General features: G+C 40.5%; 1 protein-coding gene and 1 long non-coding RNA gene across 3 annotated transcripts in view; one reads left to right on the top strand and one right to left on the bottom strand.

Annotated features, from left to right (window-relative positions):
* Positions 1–18,976, top strand: part of als2b (alsin Rho guanine nucleotide exchange factor ALS2 b) — a 68,421-nt gene that overhangs the window by 25,471 nt on the left and 23,974 nt on the right. For both annotated transcript variants that reach the window (XM_030073196.1, XM_030073189.1), the window contains 6 exons: positions 261–372; positions 1,510–1,587; positions 2,954–3,087; positions 3,760–3,927; positions 5,906–6,023; positions 9,090–9,247. In XM_030073196.1, the coding sequence (XP_029929056.1) occupies positions 261–372; positions 1,510–1,587; positions 2,954–3,087; positions 3,760–3,927; positions 5,906–6,023; positions 9,090–9,247 (768 nt within the window). The remainder of the gene's footprint in view (positions 1–260; positions 373–1,509; positions 1,588–2,953; positions 3,088–3,759; positions 3,928–5,905; positions 6,024–9,089; positions 9,248–18,976) is intronic.
* LOC115374383 (uncharacterized) lies at positions 18–12,468 on the bottom strand. The gene is made up of 3 exons (XR_003929613.1): positions 12,454–12,468; positions 4,021–4,024; positions 18–105 (listed from the first exon to the last, which is right to left on the bottom strand). It is a non-coding gene; the product is annotated as an uncharacterized LOC115374383 (long non-coding RNA).

Here is an 18,976-nt window from a genome sequence, read left to right as displayed (position 1 = left end):
GGAGTTTTTTTTTTTTTTTTTTTTTGAATTTCCAGTGTTTCCATTCGGGTTTTTAATGCGCAAATTGAAAATGCGAATAAAAACAGGTGCATGGAAACCCACCTACTTTTGCCTTTGAGAGGATATTTGTTGATTTCAGATTGTTCTCCCACATCTCTGATACAAACTGAACTTGCAGATGTTATTTTGTGTATGTGGATGGACAGTTTGGACGGGCTTCATGTCTGGATGGATCAATGAGGCTGTTTTCTGCCTTCCAGGGGGGAGAAGTACATGGGCATGTGGCAGGACCACCTGCGGCAGGGCACCGCGGTCGTCGTCACCCAGTTCGGCCTGTACTACGAGGGCGCCTTCAAAGACAACAAGATGATGGTGAGCGGGGAGGAAAAACAGCGTTTCTGTCCTTTTTAAAGAAGGAGAACGGCCGCTCGGCTCAGCTTTCGTATTTGTGTTTTTTATTGAAACGGTGTATGATACGGGAAAGAAAGCTCTGGTGGGATTTGATCCAAGGGGAGCATATGTTTGGGATTTAACCGCTCGACAAAAAAAAAAAAAAAATTCTGTCTACACAGCAAAGCAGCCTGGGAGATCTCCAGATTCACCTGCTGCTTTCATCTGGTTCCCAATCAGACAGATTTTTCAGTTCAGAGTAAATAATAAAAAATAAAGGTTATCTTCAGCAGACTTAAAGTGGCGAATGTTTTGAACGAGGACTTCCAGACAAAACAAACACAAAATAATAATGAAGCGGAGACGTTGGCGAACCCGCTTTTGTACAAAAAGGAATTTATTTATGTATTTATTCACAGTCGGTCACGTAGAAATGAGTCTGCACAGAGGCGGCGAGGCTGTGAAACAGGGCAGACTGCTGGCAAACGCTGAATAGTTAATTTACTGCTTCAGAAGAGACTCCCCTCTGTTTCCTTGTTTCACTCTTTTCAAGAAGAGGAAGTCACTGAAGTTCACAGACTGAGACAGAGAGAGAGACAGAGAGGGAGAGAGACAGAGAGGGAGAGAGACAGAGAGGGAGAGAGACAGAGAGAGAGAGAGACAGAGAGAGAGAGAGAGAGAGAGGGAGACAGACAGACAGAGAGAGAGAGAGAGAGAGAGAGAGAGAGAGACAGAGAGAGAGAGGGAGAGAGAGAAAGAGACAGACAGCTTTATTCAGCTTTTCATCACATCAGGCATGTAACTGATGCTGTCAGTGTAACTAAAGGTCAAAGGTCACAGCACACAGACAGCAGAGATGGTCGTCTTGGAATATTAATAAAAAGGAGAAATAACCTCTCTCTCTCCCTCTCTCCCTCTGTCCCTCTGTCTCTCTCTCTCTCTCTCTCTCTCTCTCTCTCTCTCTCTCTCTCTCCCCCTCTCTCTCTGTCTGTCCCCCTCTCTCTCTGTCTCTCTCTCCCTCTCTCTCTCTCTTTCTCTCTCTCTCCCTCTCCCCTCTCTCTCTCTGTCTGTCCTCTCTCTCTCTCTCTCTCTCACTCTCTCTCTCTCTCCCTCTCTCAGGGAACAGGTGTTCTCTTGTCAGAAGACGACACGACGTTTGAAGGTGAATTTTCGGAGGACTGGACGCTCAACGGGAAGGTGACTCAAACACACACACACACACACACACACCACATAAACACATAGCTCCCATTCATTTCAAATGGAAGACTTGTGATAAATGCACGATAATTCCTCAGCTTTGCTTTTTTCTTTTTTCTACAAGGCTCTCAGCTCCCGTTCTTCTCAAATGGAAGAATTCCAATAAATGCAAACAGCTCCCATTGATTACTAATGGGAGAATTCTACTTTCCTGATCAGATTCTCGATAAACCGCACACAAACACACACACTCTCAGTTTCCATTCATTTCAAATGGAATAATTATGCTCAATGCAAAGTCATTCCCTTTGAATGTTACGATTCCTTTCAAAGAGATTATTTTTTTTTCCTGATGATGAAATCTCAGATCAACACAGCACTCCTACTGTTCTGAAATGACAGAATTCAACTTTCAAGCTTTTTTTTTTTTTTTATTCCCCACATGATGAAAAGAGGAGGAAATGTGTGCTGGGAATTCTCCTCCAGCATTAAATTAAAAAAAAAAAAAGTTACACTGTTTCACCTGATGGGGGCGCTGTTACCAAAGAGCAAATCTTTTAACTAGAATGTCATATGGCGTCGTCAAGTGAGGACGCTGCATTTAACGGTAAACATTTCAAATTCAGATTATCTTTAAGGACAAAAAATAAAACTCCCACCACTACTGCAATATTATCGAAAAATACAACTTATTGAGCTTTAAAAATGTTTTTTTTTTGTTTGTTTAGATCATCAACAGTCATAAAAATGATCTAAAATATTGTTTGAAAAATGCTCAAACTGCTTTTTCAATTGTAGCAACAAAACAGCAGAATTTACCATCCATACAAATATTAGACAGTGCGTTAATTTTAATCAAGTGATATTAAAAAGTGTTTGAAGGACAGATATTCAGGTCTGATGTTGCCTATACTCACACCTGTCCTTCAGGTGTGTTTATTAGTGTCATGTGGAATTGGACGTGTTATATTTTTGTATTCGTGCTTTATTCGATGCAATATGTTTATTATTATACACCGTCCCTTTTTTAAATTAACCAAGAAATGAAATGAAATGTAACATCTCAGACACCGCTGGTCAATGTTAACCAAACTTAGAGGCGCGATCGATGTTGGGACAGTATTGGACGGTTTAAAAACGTGCTCCTGTTGGCCTAACGGGGGCGCTACATTCACCGTAAGGGTCGGTGTTTCAGATTTTGGAAGGGCACAAACGCCGCACCACGAGGCTGTGACGCTTCCGGTTTCTGTCTGGTGTTATTTGTGGGAGATTGTTTGTAATGACGCCACTTTCTGAATAACACACACACACACACACACACACACTCAGTCGCTCGTGCTGACAGCCGCCGCCTCTCCCTCAGGGTGTGCTGACGATGGCGAACGGCGACTACCTGGAGGGCTCCTTCATCGGGGAGTGGGGCTCCGGCCTCAAGGTGACCGGCTCCTACTTCAAACCCAGCCTGTACGACTCCGACAAGGACAAGACGCGCCCCGTGTAAGACACCCTGCACGAGTGTGCGTGTGTGTGTGTGTGTGTGTGTATCAGCACTGCACAGTAATCAGAAAATACTGAAAATACAGATCTGACCTCTAGAAGCTGTGTTTTTTGTATTCTTGTATTTTTGCAGAGAAAAAATGTCTGTTTTTTCCTTTCACATCGACCAAATCCTTTAAACTAATTTGAAAGGTAGAATTTCAGCCTCTTGGGGGAAAAAAGTGTCTCCTGCTGCATATGCATTTCTCTTTATTCCCCTCACTCTTCGTCCAAATAAAGAGAAATGCATATGGAGCGGGAGTGTGTGACAGTTTTTTTTTTTTTTTCTTTCCTTTTTCAAGTCAGTTTCCAGTGATCAGCTCCTCATAATTAGCCTCGGTGTGCGTTAAGCTGGACACTTTCCCTAAGAGTTTTTCCAGGACACATAATTACCCAGCCGAGTCTAAAAATAACCATGAAATAATTTAATAAATCTGAATATTTTTGTCCTGGAATGGCATGAATGCGTCTGGCTATTTTACGCTTAAAATCTTGAAATATCCGGATGCAATCACAATATTCAAAAATATCACCATCATGCCATTGTAGTTTATAGTTTAGGCTGTTATAAGTGTATCAGCGGTGCTCGTGTTCATTCTTCTGTGTGTGTGTGTGTGTGTGTGTGTGCGTCAGTAAGCTGGGCCGGCTGTGTGTGTGTGCGGAGGACAAGTGGAACGCCGTGTTCGAGGAGTGCTGGACTCAGCTGGGCTGCGAGGCTCCGGGGGTCCAAGGAGAGAGCTGGAAGGCCTGGGAGAACATCGCCGTGGCCCTGACCAGCAGCCGGCGACACATCCAGGACAGGTACACACACACACACACACACACACACTAACACACACTCACACACATGGAATCCACCGTCACCAGATTTCAGCCAGCAGAATCATCATTTACCTGTCTGTCCTGCTGTTGAACTTTTCTTTGTTTCTCTAAAAAAGTAATTCTTTACCTTACAAAGTCATTATTAATTAACTCATTAGAGTGTGTTTGCATTCATGAGTTCAAAAACCTGCCGTAGAAATGAGGTGTGTGTTGGTCATCATTTAGTTTAGTTTAGCAGTTTACTTTATAAGTTTATAAAAAATTACATCACACATAAAACACCTTCACATAGAGAATATACATCTCATACGCTGCTGCTTTCTGCACTTCTGTTTGTAAAATAATGTGCCGATTTGACTGATGTCTTGGGATATTTTACTGATATATTGGGTGAAAAAGAAAAAGGACTGATAATACTTTTGTTTGCTGAAAATATTTTGTTTTGAAAACTATTTCTTTTGAGTGAAAAAACAAGGACTGAATTTTGGTTAATACATTTTATGGAAAAAAATCAAGAAAAGAAAGGACTGCAAATAATTTTGTGTTATAATTTTGTGTGTGTTGGGTTTCATTGATTGCATGCTTGCCATTGTTTTTTTTGTTTTTTGGGTTGTTAAGTTTAACACTTGAACATCCTTTGTGTTGGATTTTGAGTGAAGGTTTTTTCAGTTCTCTGACTTTGACTACGACAAACAAATAAAAACTGATACAACTGACTCTTAAAAAAAATCTTAAATGTCAGGAGAGAGACCTGGCTTGCAGCTTTAGACATAATCAAAAATAAATAAAACAAAGGAAAAATCCCTACTCAAACCGTCACAAAGCGGACTAGAACCTGACAGACTTTCCCTTCCCTTTCTAAAAATTTCATTGGCAAAAATCATATAAAATGAGGTAAAAATAAAAGTGTGACGCTGCCTCAGGAAGTGCATCAAGATTGGAAAATGTCCCAACTTGGTAGCTGCCTTCCTATTTCTATTTCTATTTCTATTTCTATTTCTTGCTTTGAGGCGCTTGTGAGGCACTGATACCAAAAAAGAAAATGCCATTATTTTTGTGCATTATACAGTTTGCCACCTGTTCTGTGTAATAAAAATGAAAATAACATTTAGATTTGATCCCAAATGCTGGTCACCTGATTCTGTTTGTCTAGTAAATCTTAGGGTGTGTGCAGAAGTTTAACAACTAAATCAACAGGTTCATTTCCAAATGATAACCAGTACATCCATGGTTGATGTTTGATGACATTTAAAATACACAAATGATTCTTCACTTCTAACCAGAGCTTTTTTTTGTCAGCAAAAATCTGGAGACGACGCCCACAGTTCGCCTTCGTACCCCGTAACGCTTTTTAGTTTCATGTTTTAGGCCGCTAATGATGATATTTAAGAGAAGGTGTCAGTATTTGTCACTTGTTGGTTGTATTGTTTTGGAACCAAAAAAAACAGTTTCTCAAATTGTAGGACAATTTATAAGGGCCATGTAGGGGGAAGAAAAAAAAATTACAGATCCCAGGGAGGAGGGCTAATATTCAGAGAAAAAACTCCAAAATTTCCAAGATTAAAGTCGCAAATTTATGGGAAAAAACTTGGATACACTCTGAGGTTAAAGTGTTAAATTTACCAGAAAAAACTCAAAAAAATAAGATTATAAAGTCACAAATTTGTGTGAAAAAACTCTTTGAGAGAAAATCTTTGAGATTAAAGTGGTAAATAAAGTTTTTTTTTTCTCAGTAGTAAACCCCCCTCCTCCCCTGGCGGTGTAAATGTTTTTTCTGCGTACATTTGGTCAAATACGCCGTCACAGATTTGCGTTTGACGGCGACAGCATCGTTTTAGAACTAGTATCGGTCAAAAATACTCCAACAAATCTCCTGATCTCTGTTGTATGTACATAGAGGAAGTAGCTTATTTGATATGTGTGTGCGTGTGTGTGTGTGTGTGCGTGTGTGTTGCAGCCCGGAGCTGTTATCTCGGAGCCACAGCAGGACTCTGGAGAGTCTGGAGGTCATCCCGCAGCACGTCGGACCAATCACCATGGACAGATACCACACCATCCGCTGCTACCTCATCAAGGTCGGCCCGCCTGCAGATCTCCCCTCCAACACACACACACACACACTGCGTCCACTTCCACACACACACACACACACACACACACACACACTTACACTGCACTCGCTTTAATCTTGACCTTTATTTACCATGCAAGGTGGACCACAGTTGGACTGAAATGCTCTTTAGGCTGATGCAGAGATCTCAGATTTTCACGTTTAATCATCTTCATGCCAAACACTTATTTAGAAAAAAAACTGTAAGGATTTAGTGTTTAGCTTCAGATTTTATTCCTCACAGTGTTAAAGCAAAATGTGACATTAAAACCCTGCATTGAGGTTCGTGCTGGAGGTGTGTGTGCAGCTCGTTAAAGCAGAGTGAGGCAGGTTTCACTGCAGGAAAAAAAAAAAAAATCAGCTGTTATCCTGCAGTTTTGGGAAAAAACATTTAAAAGTCAATTGAAGTTCAGAAAACGATGTTTAGGGAAAATTCAGAGGATTAGTTTGTCAAACAGCCATCACACTCATGTCGTCTTGCACACCTCTAATTCCGTACATTTCTTTACTCATCTGTAACTTTAATATCATTCAGCTGACATACCGTTCATATATCAGAAGGTGCTGAATGAATAAATGTGCATAAATTTGCATATTCAATGAGTTATTGCAGATTTCAAGGATTTTTAAAAAAAATAATCTCATCACCTATCCCCTCCCTTTCCGTAAGTCAAATCATGAAGTCTTTGTGGATTCATTCTGCCATTTTGTTTACTGATTACTGTTTACTTATGGGTTTTTTTTTTTTAAGTTATTAATGTTTAATAATAATATGCATGTATTGAAATACAGTGATATAGACTTCCATTGTAGAAAATGCATTTGAATTTGTAAATGCTCAGTATGGCATGCGGATCAAACATGCACACTATTTCAATGATAAACACATAAATGCAAAAACAAACTAATCATCTTATTGGCTAAGAGCAATCACACATTTTCTTCAGGAAATGCTCATTTTCTAGTGATTTTTATGTCATCTTTCTAACAATTTTACAGCTCCCGTGCCAAACATGAGCTCTTTGTTGTGTTTTTGAAGATTTTGTTTAATCAGTAGTGATATTTTTATGATTAATACTAATGCAGTTGTTATTTTGTAACACCAAGTCCCATAAAAATGCCTGCCTCATTTAGCTGGAGGAAATACTGTAAATCAATAGCGATCCCTCACTCAGGAATGATGATAACTCAGATAATACAGCCACAACAAACTAAATGTTCTTTCAATTCTGTACAAGTGTGTCGGTTGTTTGCTAAAAGCCTGTCAGTAATCCGGTTAGGCTAAAATATGGACGAATAAAACAAGCAAGCACATTGATTTTTCTGCTGCAAATATATTGTTTACCTCTTTCTGTATGCAGACTGCCCAGCCTTTTATCTGCACCTGCATAGACAAATAACACCAGGCTGTAAAGTGGCTGCCTGTTATCGTTCATTATCAGTTTAATAATGCAGGAGATTATTGGAAAAAGTGCTCAGCGCGAGTGAAGACAATCCACACACAGGTACTTGCTTGTGTGTGTCGCAGCTTGTGTTCACTGGCTGCTCTTGTAGTGTGATAACAGCGCCATCTGCTGGTCATTGTGTGTATAAATATATTCCCATCAAAGCTATCAGAATAAACTGCAGTAAGGAATAAACTTACCTGCAGGGATATGAGTGTGAAAAAAACAGGAAACAAAGACTTTATCAACTGTGCATGTAATGACCAGGTTTTTGCATCAGCCCTTCACAATAAAAGTGGCACGGTGAGCTATTTCTCCGCCACAGCAGCAGCAAATAGACCAGAATGCAATGCAGCAGCGATACAGGTTGCTGTGTAACAGTGTCACTGAGGAACTCTGCTTTCATTTTTTGTAACTGCAAGCCACCAGTGCTTCTTGGTGTTAGATTTCTACAGTATAACAATAATAATATACATATTAGGCATTTATATATTGGGGACAGTGTCTTGTTCAAGGGCGTTTTAACATCCGGTTTCAAACCTGTGACCTTCCCGTTACAGGACGGCTTCAGTCGTCATTAGGCCACACTGTCACCTGGAGAGACCAGCTACGGGATGCTTTCGCTAACCATTAGGCCACCTGCTAATCCTCCTGTGTGACAGATGGACACACACTCACACATACTCACACACACACACACACACACACACAGGTAGATTAGCCAGGATGACAAACAAGTGGTTGTTTACTCGATGAGAAAGTGGGATAGAGAATTCAGGTTTAGTGGATTACAGCTTTCTGATAATCTGCGCGTGTGTGTGTGTGTGTGTGTGTGTGTGTGTGTGTGTGTGTGTGTGTGTGTGTGTGCAGGCTTTGACATAAACACCCACAACATAAATTTACAAATGCATTAAAATTTGCCTTAGTCATGTAAATCTAAAAGGAGTTGCTGCCAGCCAGTGACTTTCTGAGAATGTCTTGGTCATCTACAGTAAACAATTTGCCTGTTATCAAACTTTGTCCCTGCTGGCCACCATACAAACTAAAAAAAAAAAAAAAAAAACACCTTTAAAAAAAATACCAGACATACCAAAACCTAAACTAAATCTAGAAAAAAAATAAATTTAAACCTAACTTTCACCAAACCTACATTGCAAATTAAAGAAACCAAAAAAAGAAAGAAAGAAAAAAAATTAAAAAGAAATAAAGGGAAGAAATGAAGATCAAGCCAAATAAAGTTTGGGTAAAAGTGAGCAAATTTTAAAAAAATGAACATCTTAAACCAACTTTAAAAATTCCGAATTCAATATGTAAAACAAGATGTATTTCTATGAGAAATTTACATTCAGTATTTTGATTAAAAAAAAAAATCCCAATATCCTTGGCAGGGATTTTTAAATTAGAAAAAAAAGATTGATTATTTTACATTATTTTATTTAATTTTTTTGTTATTTTTAATTTTTTATATTTTTCTTGTATTTTTTAAATGAGCCAAACAGTTTCCTCTTAATGATCCGTTCTGACTCGCTCTCACACACACACTCCCATGTTGCCCCCCCCCCCCCCCCCCCCCCCCCCCCCCCCAGGCGTGTGACACCCCCCTGCACCCTCTGGGCCGGCTGGTGGAGGCCCTGGTGGCGGTCTACAGGATGACCTACGTGGGCGTCGGGGCCAACCGGCGGCTGCTGCCCCAGGCCGTCATCGAGATCAAGTCCTACCTCAACCGCATCTTCCAGATCGTCAGGTAGGAAACCACCTGGAGGTTTTCACCTGCAGCTCGGAAAATAAAGCATAACCGTCCAGGAGAGGCGGGCAGCGTCCAGTCCAACTGTTGTGCCATAAAGTCTCCTCTCCTGCTGCCTTTAATGCTCAGCTTGTCTTGTTGTCACGGTAACAGAGGTGTTCATTCACTTCTATGTTTGGCATTGAGCTCATAGTTAGTGCTGCTGTTGGACTGGACTGCAGTTTACTGACAGCTGTTTCCACTATTCTGTCCAACCTCATGTACATTAAATAGGTGAGGACAAAAAATTAGAAATACCTCTCAGTATAATGTAGTCCAGTAGCAGACTTCTGCAAACTACAACCTCAATAATAAACACAGAATTAAAGTGACACATTCTCCACAATGTCAACACAAACTGAACATTATAAACTTTGTTTAAAGGTGGAATTTAAGGCAGAGCTGCTGAGCTGAACTGCAGCAGACGGGACAGCTGGAGCTGATAAAGTGACTCTGAGTGTGTATATTTATTGATCAAATTCTGATGTGCTCACATCAGAAGAAAAAGAACCTCTTCTCTTCTCAGAATTATGATAGAAAAGTCAAAATTATGACTTTTTTCTGAGATAAATCTCAGAACTCAGTTTATTTATGTGTTTATTTATGTATTTACTGTTGGGTTGGCCCAAATCCTCTTCCTTATAATTGCACTTCATGTGTGATTCTTGAAATAATGTCCTCCTTCCTTCTATGAGCAAAATGTAACTGGCAGAACTTATAATAAAATATGAAATAACAGCATCTAGCCAACAAAGTACAGTAAAGAGACTTATTGAGTAAAAAGCAGCGATCAGGGAGCCTCAGCTGAGGGAGAGACAATTGATTTTACTGATGGGGGCAAATTTAGTCGTGTTTTTGGAGTGTGGGAGGAAACCGGAGTGCCCGGAGGAAACCCACGCAGACACGGGGAGAACCACGAAAACTCCACACAGAGAGGGCGGGGCCGCGAGCCCAAGCCCCGCCCCCTCACTGTGAGGCCGCAGTGTTTCACCAGCAGCCACCGTGCCGCCCGAGGTGCACTCTTAAAAAGGACGTGGAGCTTTTCAGGACGTCCCGGCTCCCAGGCTGGGCCATGTGGAGCGCTGGAAAATAAACTGCCGACGTCCTTTTTAAGAGCGCACATTCATCTTGAAAAAAAAAATCTAATCTGCCAATCATGATGAGACCTTTTGTGTGTGTGTGTGTGTGTGTGTGGTGTTAGAGTGTGTAGGGTTTAAGGGACGTGGAGATTGAAAGGAGTGAAGGGTACGGTTGTGCTGGTGTGTGTGTGTGTGTGTGTGTGTGTGTGTGTGTGTGTGTGTGTGTGTGTGTGTGTGTGTGTGTGTGTGTGTGTGTGTGTGTATGTGTGTATATGTGTGGTGTTCATGAGTGTGTAGGGTTTAAGGGGTGTGGAGACTGAGAGGAGTGAAGGGTTGTGGTGGTGGTGTGTGTGTGTGTGTGTGTGTGTGTGTTAAAATGGGAAAGGATGCTGAAGGTGAAGTTGGTTTGACTTCAGCCCCGGGATCCTTTCCTCAGTTTAGGACAAAAGGTCTCATCAGGAGGAGATTTTGTTTTCAAGATGAATTAAAAAAAAAATAAAAAAATTAGGATGGGCCTGAGAAGTCCTCCTTCTACTCTGCTTTCTTCTTCTTCTTCTCCTCTCTTCTGCGGGCCTTCTCCTGCTGCTCTGCTCGCCATTCTTCCTCTCTCCTCTGCCTCTCCTCTTCCTTCCTCAGCAGCTTCTTTCTCTTCCACTGCTGCCGCTCAGCCACCTCCGGGCAGCCGTCCACTGCAGGAGAAAAGGGACAGGTGGACAGGTGGACAGGTGGACAGGTGGACAGGTGAGTGTGGAGTGTGACGGAGCTGCAGCGGCTCTGAAGGAGGCCACGCTGCCGTCACTCCTCCTGCTGAGTGAGCGACCTGACTTACCTTCACAGCTGCAGCAGACGCCGTGCTCCTTCTGCAGAGACCTGGAGATCTTCTTCAGGTTTTGTTCTTTCTCCTGCTTGAAGGTCCAGGCCTGGAGCTTCGCCCTGAAGCCGAGCTTCAGCTCCTCCTCTGCTGCCGTGGACGCTGCCTCTTCCTCCTTTTCTCTGGCCTCTCTCTCTCTTTTCTCTCTCTCTCTGGCCTTCTCCAGCTGCTGAGCCCTCCATTCCTCCTCTCTCTTCTGTCTCTCCTCCTCCTTTCTCAGCAGCTTCTTTCTTTTCCACTGCTGCCGCTCAGCGAACTTGACCCCTTCTGTAAAAAACAGAACATTATTTTAAGTTGACGGTGCAAAATGGTGCTCAAACAATATTGCATGAATGTCCCTGAGCTGTTTAAGTTATATTCAATTATAAATAATTTAAAAAAAAGAAATAAATGTTAAATTTAAATTAATTGGAGACTGACTATATTATTGTTAATGGTTTCACACACCACTTTGAAAAACTACAACAATGTGTCTGTGAAGCTCCACATCCCTGAGGGGGATACAACTCCTAACCTGACTTACCTTCACAGCTGCAGCAGTTGTGCTCCTGCCTCAGAGTCCTGGAGATCCTCTTCAGGTTGCGGTCTTTCTGCTTCCTGAAGTTCCAGGCCTGGAGCTTCTCCCAGAAGCCGAGCTTCAGCTCCACTTCTGCCTCTGGGACTCCTGCTGCCTCTTCCTCCTCCTCCTCCTTTTCTTGGGCCTCTCTCTCTTGGGCCTCTCTCTCTCTTTTCTCTCTCTCTTGGGCCTCTCTCTCTCTTTTCTCTCTCTCTCTGGCCTCTTTCTCTCTGGCCGCCTCCTCCTCCCTCCTCTGTCTCTCTTTTCGGAGCTCTTCCTCCCTCCTCTTCCTCTCCTGGGCCTTTTTAAATTGTGGAGAAGGCTCCAGCATCCACTCCCTCCTTTTCTTCAGGTTGGCCCTGAACAGCTGCCTTTGGCGGCTGAATCTGTCCTGGGGGTCAACAATGACGAAGGTCGGTTTGGGAGCTTCATCACCTTCCTTCTTGTTGTCCTCCTCAGTGTCTTTTGTGGCCTCCCTCTCTTGGTGTTTCTTCTCTGGAGAGGCGAAGGAGCTTTGGAGCTCCTCAGAAGTTTGGTGTGGCTCCTCAGCTCTGGTGGAGCTGAAGGTTAAAGGTCAAGAGTCATGCATCAACAGCAGTCCAAACATCACAAACTACAGCAACAACATAATTAGAGCAAAAGAACAAATATAATGTAGCACCATACATGTCAGACATGATACAGCAGTTTGTTAGTGGCTCAGTCTGATTGGACAAGAGGCGCTCAGTGAGTGCTGATATACAGAATAACAGCACGCTGCTGTTTTACTGTTATTATCACTAAATGAGTAAATCACAATGTGTCGTGTCTTATTTCTGTTATTTGATGGAAGCTGTTTGTGGAAGTGTTGTATAAAAGCAGCATCACAGGAGAGCGAGCGCTGTCACTCTGAACATCAAACCTGTCAAACCAAATCTAACCGTCTGAAACCTGGATCAACGTCTCGTTTCCTGTGTTTAAATTGAATTAACCCTTTGCAACCTGAGCCAACTGGCTTGATTTCTTCCAAAAAATGGAAACAAAAGCAGAGAGCAGCTGAGCAAGATGTGACCCGAGAGAGAGAGTCAGAAAGTCCCTTAGAAAGTTGTGTAGACAGCAGGGAAAATGTCCATACCTGGTGTGAATGTGGGTGATGGGAGCCTGGTGGAGGCTCTGTGGAGCCGGACGGAGCTGTGAGGAGCCCGTCCTCCTGTGGTTGTTGACCTGCTTCAGTGACATGCTTACTGTAGGCGATCACTTTGGAAATGAAAGTCGGGACACACTCGCAGGTCCAGGTGTCTGCTGTGTGTCGCCGACGTCACAGAGGAGCTTTGTGACGGCGCTCCGATGCTCCTCTGTGACGGGAATTCTGGAATTCTGGACCGAGTCAGAATCGAACCTTCTGAGACCTCAAAGGAGGAAACTTTTCAAAAATATTTAAATGGAATAATATATATAACATATATATGTCATATGTATGCAATGCTGCTTTCACAGCTTTAAAATATTTTTTGAAATATCAGTGGGTCTAAGCCTCCAAATTTTAATGGCTGTCTTGAATTTTAGATTGAAATATTTCTTGCAAATTTCCAATTTCCAAATTTCTTCCAAATTTTCCCCTTGATGCACAGAAACATATGTTTCTTTGTTGTTGTTGTTTTTTTAATCACAAAAGAACAAATGTACTCTTCCATTTGGCAGTCTGTTTGTGTTCTCTCATCTCTCTGGCCTTAAATAAAGGTTGAAGGGAGCTGAAGAGTCGATTGTCAGTATTTAGGCTTGATCTGCTCAAACTTCATCTTCGATCCTGCTGGACTGACACATTTTAGCAGATAATGTGGAAAATCATAACTTCTCAGTTACAGGTTATATAGTTTTTATAGAATTTTGCATATGTTTGGATGCTTATGTTTGCAGTTTATTTATGCATATACACTCAGTGACCACTGTATTAGGTCGACCTGCACAATCTAATCTAATCTAATCCAGCTGTTGTGCCATAAAGTCTCTCCTCCTGCCTTTAATGCTCACCTTGTCTTGTTGTCACAGTAACAGAGGTGTTCATTCACTTCTATGTTTGGCATTGAGCTCATAGTTAGTGCTGCTGTTGGCCTGTACTGCAGTTTACTGACAGCTGTTTCCACTATTCTGTCCCCCCTCATGTAAATTAAATAGGCGAGGACAAAAAATTAGAAACACCTCTCAGTATAATGTAGTCCAGTAGCAGACTTCTGCAAACTACAACCTCAATAATAAACACAGAATTAAAGTGACACATTTTCCACAATGTCAGCACAAACTGAACATTATAAACTTTGTTTAAAGGTAGAATTTAAGGCAGAGCTGCTGAGCTGAACTGCAGCAGACGGGACAGGTGGAGCTGATACAGTGACTCTGAGTGTGTATATTTATTGATCAAATTCTGATGTGCACACATCAGAAGAAAAATAACCTCTTCTCCTCTCAGAATTATTTCTTTTTTAACTTAATTTTTATTTATTTTTTCACAATAGTAACATGACATGTACATTTCCCTTCATTTACATTTTTTTCCCTTTTCACATAATCTTAACATTTATAATCAAAATCGTGTATGAGTACATACATGACAAAATAAAATAATAATAAATAGAACATAGGACCAATTAAATTACACAAATTTAAGATGAAAGAAATACAAGAAAATAAGGAAAAAGAAATAAACAATTCAATAAAATAATGATAATAATAACAATATAATAATAATAGAAAAAAAAAAAAAAAAAAAAAAAGGAAATTCCACTCTAGGTATCGAAAGACATGGTGTGAGGTGCGAATGTACTCAGTACAAGGCCAGGAGTCTTGGGCCACAGGCTTATTGTATTAGCAGAGCCATGACAGGTTTCCATCGTTTAATAAAGACAGTTTTTTGGAGTCTTAATGAGTATGTGATTTGCTCCATCTGGTAAATATCCCATATTTTCTGAATCCACCCATTATAAGAAGGAGGGTCTGGCTTTAACCATCTGATAGTTATACATTTTAATGCCGCTGTGAGCAATATGTTTAAAAGGTATTTCACATCTCTTCTTTCCATACCCTCAGGGATCGCTCCCAGTAACGTTATTATAGGGGTTTGTGGAATATCCCGTTTAAAAACCACTCTGAGAGCATCAAAAACATCTTTCCAAAACAGGTTCAACTTAGGACACAGCCAGAATATATGGGTGTGATTGGCAACCTCAGTACCACAGTTTCTCCAGCATGAGCTACTATGTGTTGAACCCATCTTAGCTGTTATTTCTGGTGTTCTGAAAAACCTGGTAACTACTTTCCACTTAAACTCCTTCCATGAGTTAGAGTTTGTGGCAAGATGTGCATTGGTGCATATCTCCCTCCAAGTGTCCATTGATATATTCTTGTTTGTCTCCGTCTCCCACCTCTGTCTTATCTGTTCGGAGTTATGTACATTTGTTGATAAAAATATATAATATAGTTTGCCAATTATTTTCTTATCTCTGTTACTTATTTGTGTTATGAGGAACTTTTCTATAGGGGTAGGACTTTTAAGTTTTCCCCACTCTTTGTGTGTTGTCAGAAAGGATCTCAGCTGTAAATATCTAAAAAAGTCCGTCCTGGGGAGATCAAATTCATTTTTCAATTGTTCAAAGGTTTTCAAATTGCCGTCTTTGATTAGCTGGTGTAAATAGCTTAGTCTATGGTCTGACCACTTCCTAAAACCAGCGTCTAAATTGTTAGGGGTGAAGGTCCTCATAAGTCCAATGTTTGCTAATGATGAGAGTATCTTTGGCAGCCCGAAAGCTGGCTGTATTTTATCCCAAATCTTTAAAGTGTTTTTTGTCCAGACTGTCATTTCTTTTACAGGAGTGTCTAGAAAGGCCAAGTTTTCTAAAGGCTCTGGGCACATACTTTTCTCAATATTAAGCCATCGTGTGGAAATATCATTCTGTATCCATACTATCAGTGGCTTCATCTGTGCAGCCCAAAAATAATATCTAAGGTTCGGAAGTTTAAGACCTCCATCTAATTTGAGTGATTGTAGAGTTTTAAGTCTAATTCTAGGGCGCTTTTTTTGCCATATGAATTTCGATATCATTTTATCAAGGTCATCAAATTGTTTTTGGAATTTCCACAGGCAGCATCTGAAACAGGTACAGTAGTCTAGGCAAGACATTCATACGTATACTTTCCACACGAGCCAGTAGAGAGAGTGGGAGTGAAGACCATCGTTCTAAATCATTACTAATGTACCGAATCATTTTATTGTAATTTGTATCATACAAATTATGTAGTGATTGGGGTATATAAATGCCAAGGTATTTGATCTTTAGGCCATTTGAATCCACTTTGCAGCTTAACACTTTCTGACACAAGGCTGTTCACATCCATAGCCTCTGTTTTATCTCCATTAACTTTATATCCAGAGTAATAACCATACCTGGAGATGAGCTCCTTTAAATATGGTATGGTGGATGTGGGTTCTCTTAAATACAGTAGAACATCATCTGCATATAGCGATATTTTGTGTTCCTCTCTATTTATTATAATCCCTTCCATGTTATTATCATCTCTGATAAGCTGAGCTAGTGGCTCAATGCTAATAGCAAACAACAAGGGTGAAAGAGAGCAGCCTTGTCTACATCCTCGTTCTAGTGTGAATCTCTCTGATCTGTACCCATTAACCTTGACAGCCGCTTGTGGGGATGAGTAGAGTGTTTATATCCAATCTATGAAATTAGGACCAAATCTAAATCGTTTTAGTGTTTGGAATAGATATGGCCATGACACACGATCAAACGCCTTTTGTGCATCTAAGGATATGATGATTGACTCTAATTTCTTGTCTTTTTGATGGGATATTATATTCAGTAAACGTCTTATGTTATCTCCATAATACCTCCCCGTGATAAACCCTGTTTGGTCAGGATGTATAATTTGGGTAATTATCTTATTAACACGTCTAGCTAAAATTGCTGTAAGTATACGCAAATCTCCATTCAGCAAAGATATTGGCCTATAAGATTGACATTCAGTGGGATCTTTGCCCTCTTTATGAATTACTACTATGGTTGCCTCAGTCCATGAAGGTGCCATAGTTTTGTACTCTAGGGCATGTCTGTATGCCTTTAGTAACAGGGGTGCTAGCAAGTCTTTGAAAGTTTTATAAAATTCATTGACAAATCCATCTGGTCCTGGACTTTTGCTATTCTTGAGTGATGAGATCATCTGTTTAATCTCCAATTCTTCGATTGGCTTATCCAATTCCTCAGCTGTTGAGCTTGTTAATTCAGTTAATTTTATATGTTTTAGGTACTCTGAGAGTTCGGCATCATCACAACATGTATCTGTATCCTTATATAATGATTTGTAGAACTCTGCAAAGGCCTCTGCTATTTCGTCCGGTTTTACGGCCACATTTGCTTGTGATTTTATTCTCTGTACAACATTTGAAGATCGCTGCTTTCTCAATCTAAAAGCCAATAGTCTGCTTGCTCTGTTACCATATTCATAGTATTTTTGATTTGTGAATCTTAAACTTCCCTCGATCTTGTCTGACAGAAGGCTATTAAGTTGCCTACGAGTTGCATATAAGTCATTTGTGATACTAATTTTTGCAGATTGTTTATGTTTCTGTTCTAAATTTTTTATTTTATCTTCCAATTCTCGTTGTCTGGCCTCCCTCTTTCTTTTCCTTGCAGATGTGAACGAGATAATACGGCCCCTAATGTATGCTTTAGCACGATCCCACAAAATTAGGGGGTTTGTTTCTGGTGAGGCATTGGTGTCCAGATATGTCTTAAACTCTTCTGAGATGAAGGAGATGAATTCTTTACCATTAAGGAGAGATGTATTAAGCCTCCATTGTTTAGTTGTTAGTCTGTGTCCTATATCCCATTTCAATAAAACAGGTGCATGGTCAGAAATAGTGATAGGCAATATCTCAATATCTGTTATCCTATGTAAATCTGCCCTTGAGGTAAAGAAATAATCTATCCTAGAATAGGATGCATGCCTGCTTGAATAAAAGGTGAAGTCCCTACCTCTTGGAAACTTACTTCTCCATATATCCACCAAACATGCTTCTGTAGTTTGATATTTAAGCATTTTACTCATTCTGGATAGGGGGGCTTTAGAAGGCGGTTGTCGATCCATTAGTTGAGACATCACACAGTTAAAATCCCCTCCCATCAACAGTAGACCAGTGCTATACTTCAATATTGTATTGAACAGTGTCTTAATAAATCCAGGCTCATCTTCATTGGGTGCGTATACATTTATTAAGGACACCTCTACCCCATCAATAACTCCATTAACTAAAATATATCTTCCCTCTGTATCTTTATGCATCAAGGTTTTTGTAAAATTAATTTGTCTATGTATAAGTATGGAAACTCCCTTTTTTCTTCCCAAGCGGTGAGAAGAGTAGTAGGCCTATACCTTGTCTGCCCATGACTTTAACTTTTCATGTTCCACATCAGAAATGCTATTTGGCAGTTAATTTTTTTTTTTAATTGGACTATGAAGGCCCTTCACATTATAGCTTATGATTTTTAATTTATCCATTATTCACCAATTTTTATTGATGTTTTGATTCTCCATTACAAATAGCAAAAGAGGAGGAACAGAAGGTGGAGGTAAATGTGTTGTACAAACCATGTCCTGCTATGTAGGTTTTGAGGAATGTAATCAAACAATACAACTAAACAGAGTGGACTAAAAAACAATTACTACAACTGTACCAGGGTTTTTTTTTTTTACCTCAACATGGAAAATATTGATGTAGATGAAGAAAGGGAGTGACTTTGTTGTTACTATAATTAACTCAGGATCCCCAAGGAACAGAGGGATCAGAACAAGGAGAACACAAAAGCAGTTATAACTACTGCTAACAGACATGACAGTACTTGGGACCTTGTCCCTAGCTGCTAAAGAAGCAGCACATGTGCGCAGCCCAGGTAGGAATTGACTGTGCTTTGGGTGCGCTAAGACAAAGAAAGAAGAAAATAAAAAGAAAATTATCATCATCCATTCATTCAGGCTCCTGCAGAGCATAGGAATGTCAAATCAAACAGCAGCTCTTTACCGCTATATGAATTGCTTGTACGACCAGACTCTGACAGAGAGTTATAAATAACCTATACTCTCATAATAACTACTTAAGTAAGATATATGATAATAAATGATGAGAGTGAGAACTACCGCGA

The sequence above is a fragment of the Myripristis murdjan genome, chromosome 2 (genome assembly GCF_902150065.1).
Source record: "Myripristis murdjan chromosome 2, fMyrMur1.1, whole genome shotgun sequence".
Taxonomy (NCBI): domain Eukaryota; kingdom Metazoa; phylum Chordata; class Actinopteri; order Holocentriformes; family Holocentridae; genus Myripristis; species Myripristis murdjan.
This window is presented reverse-complemented; position numbering and strand designations above follow the sequence as displayed.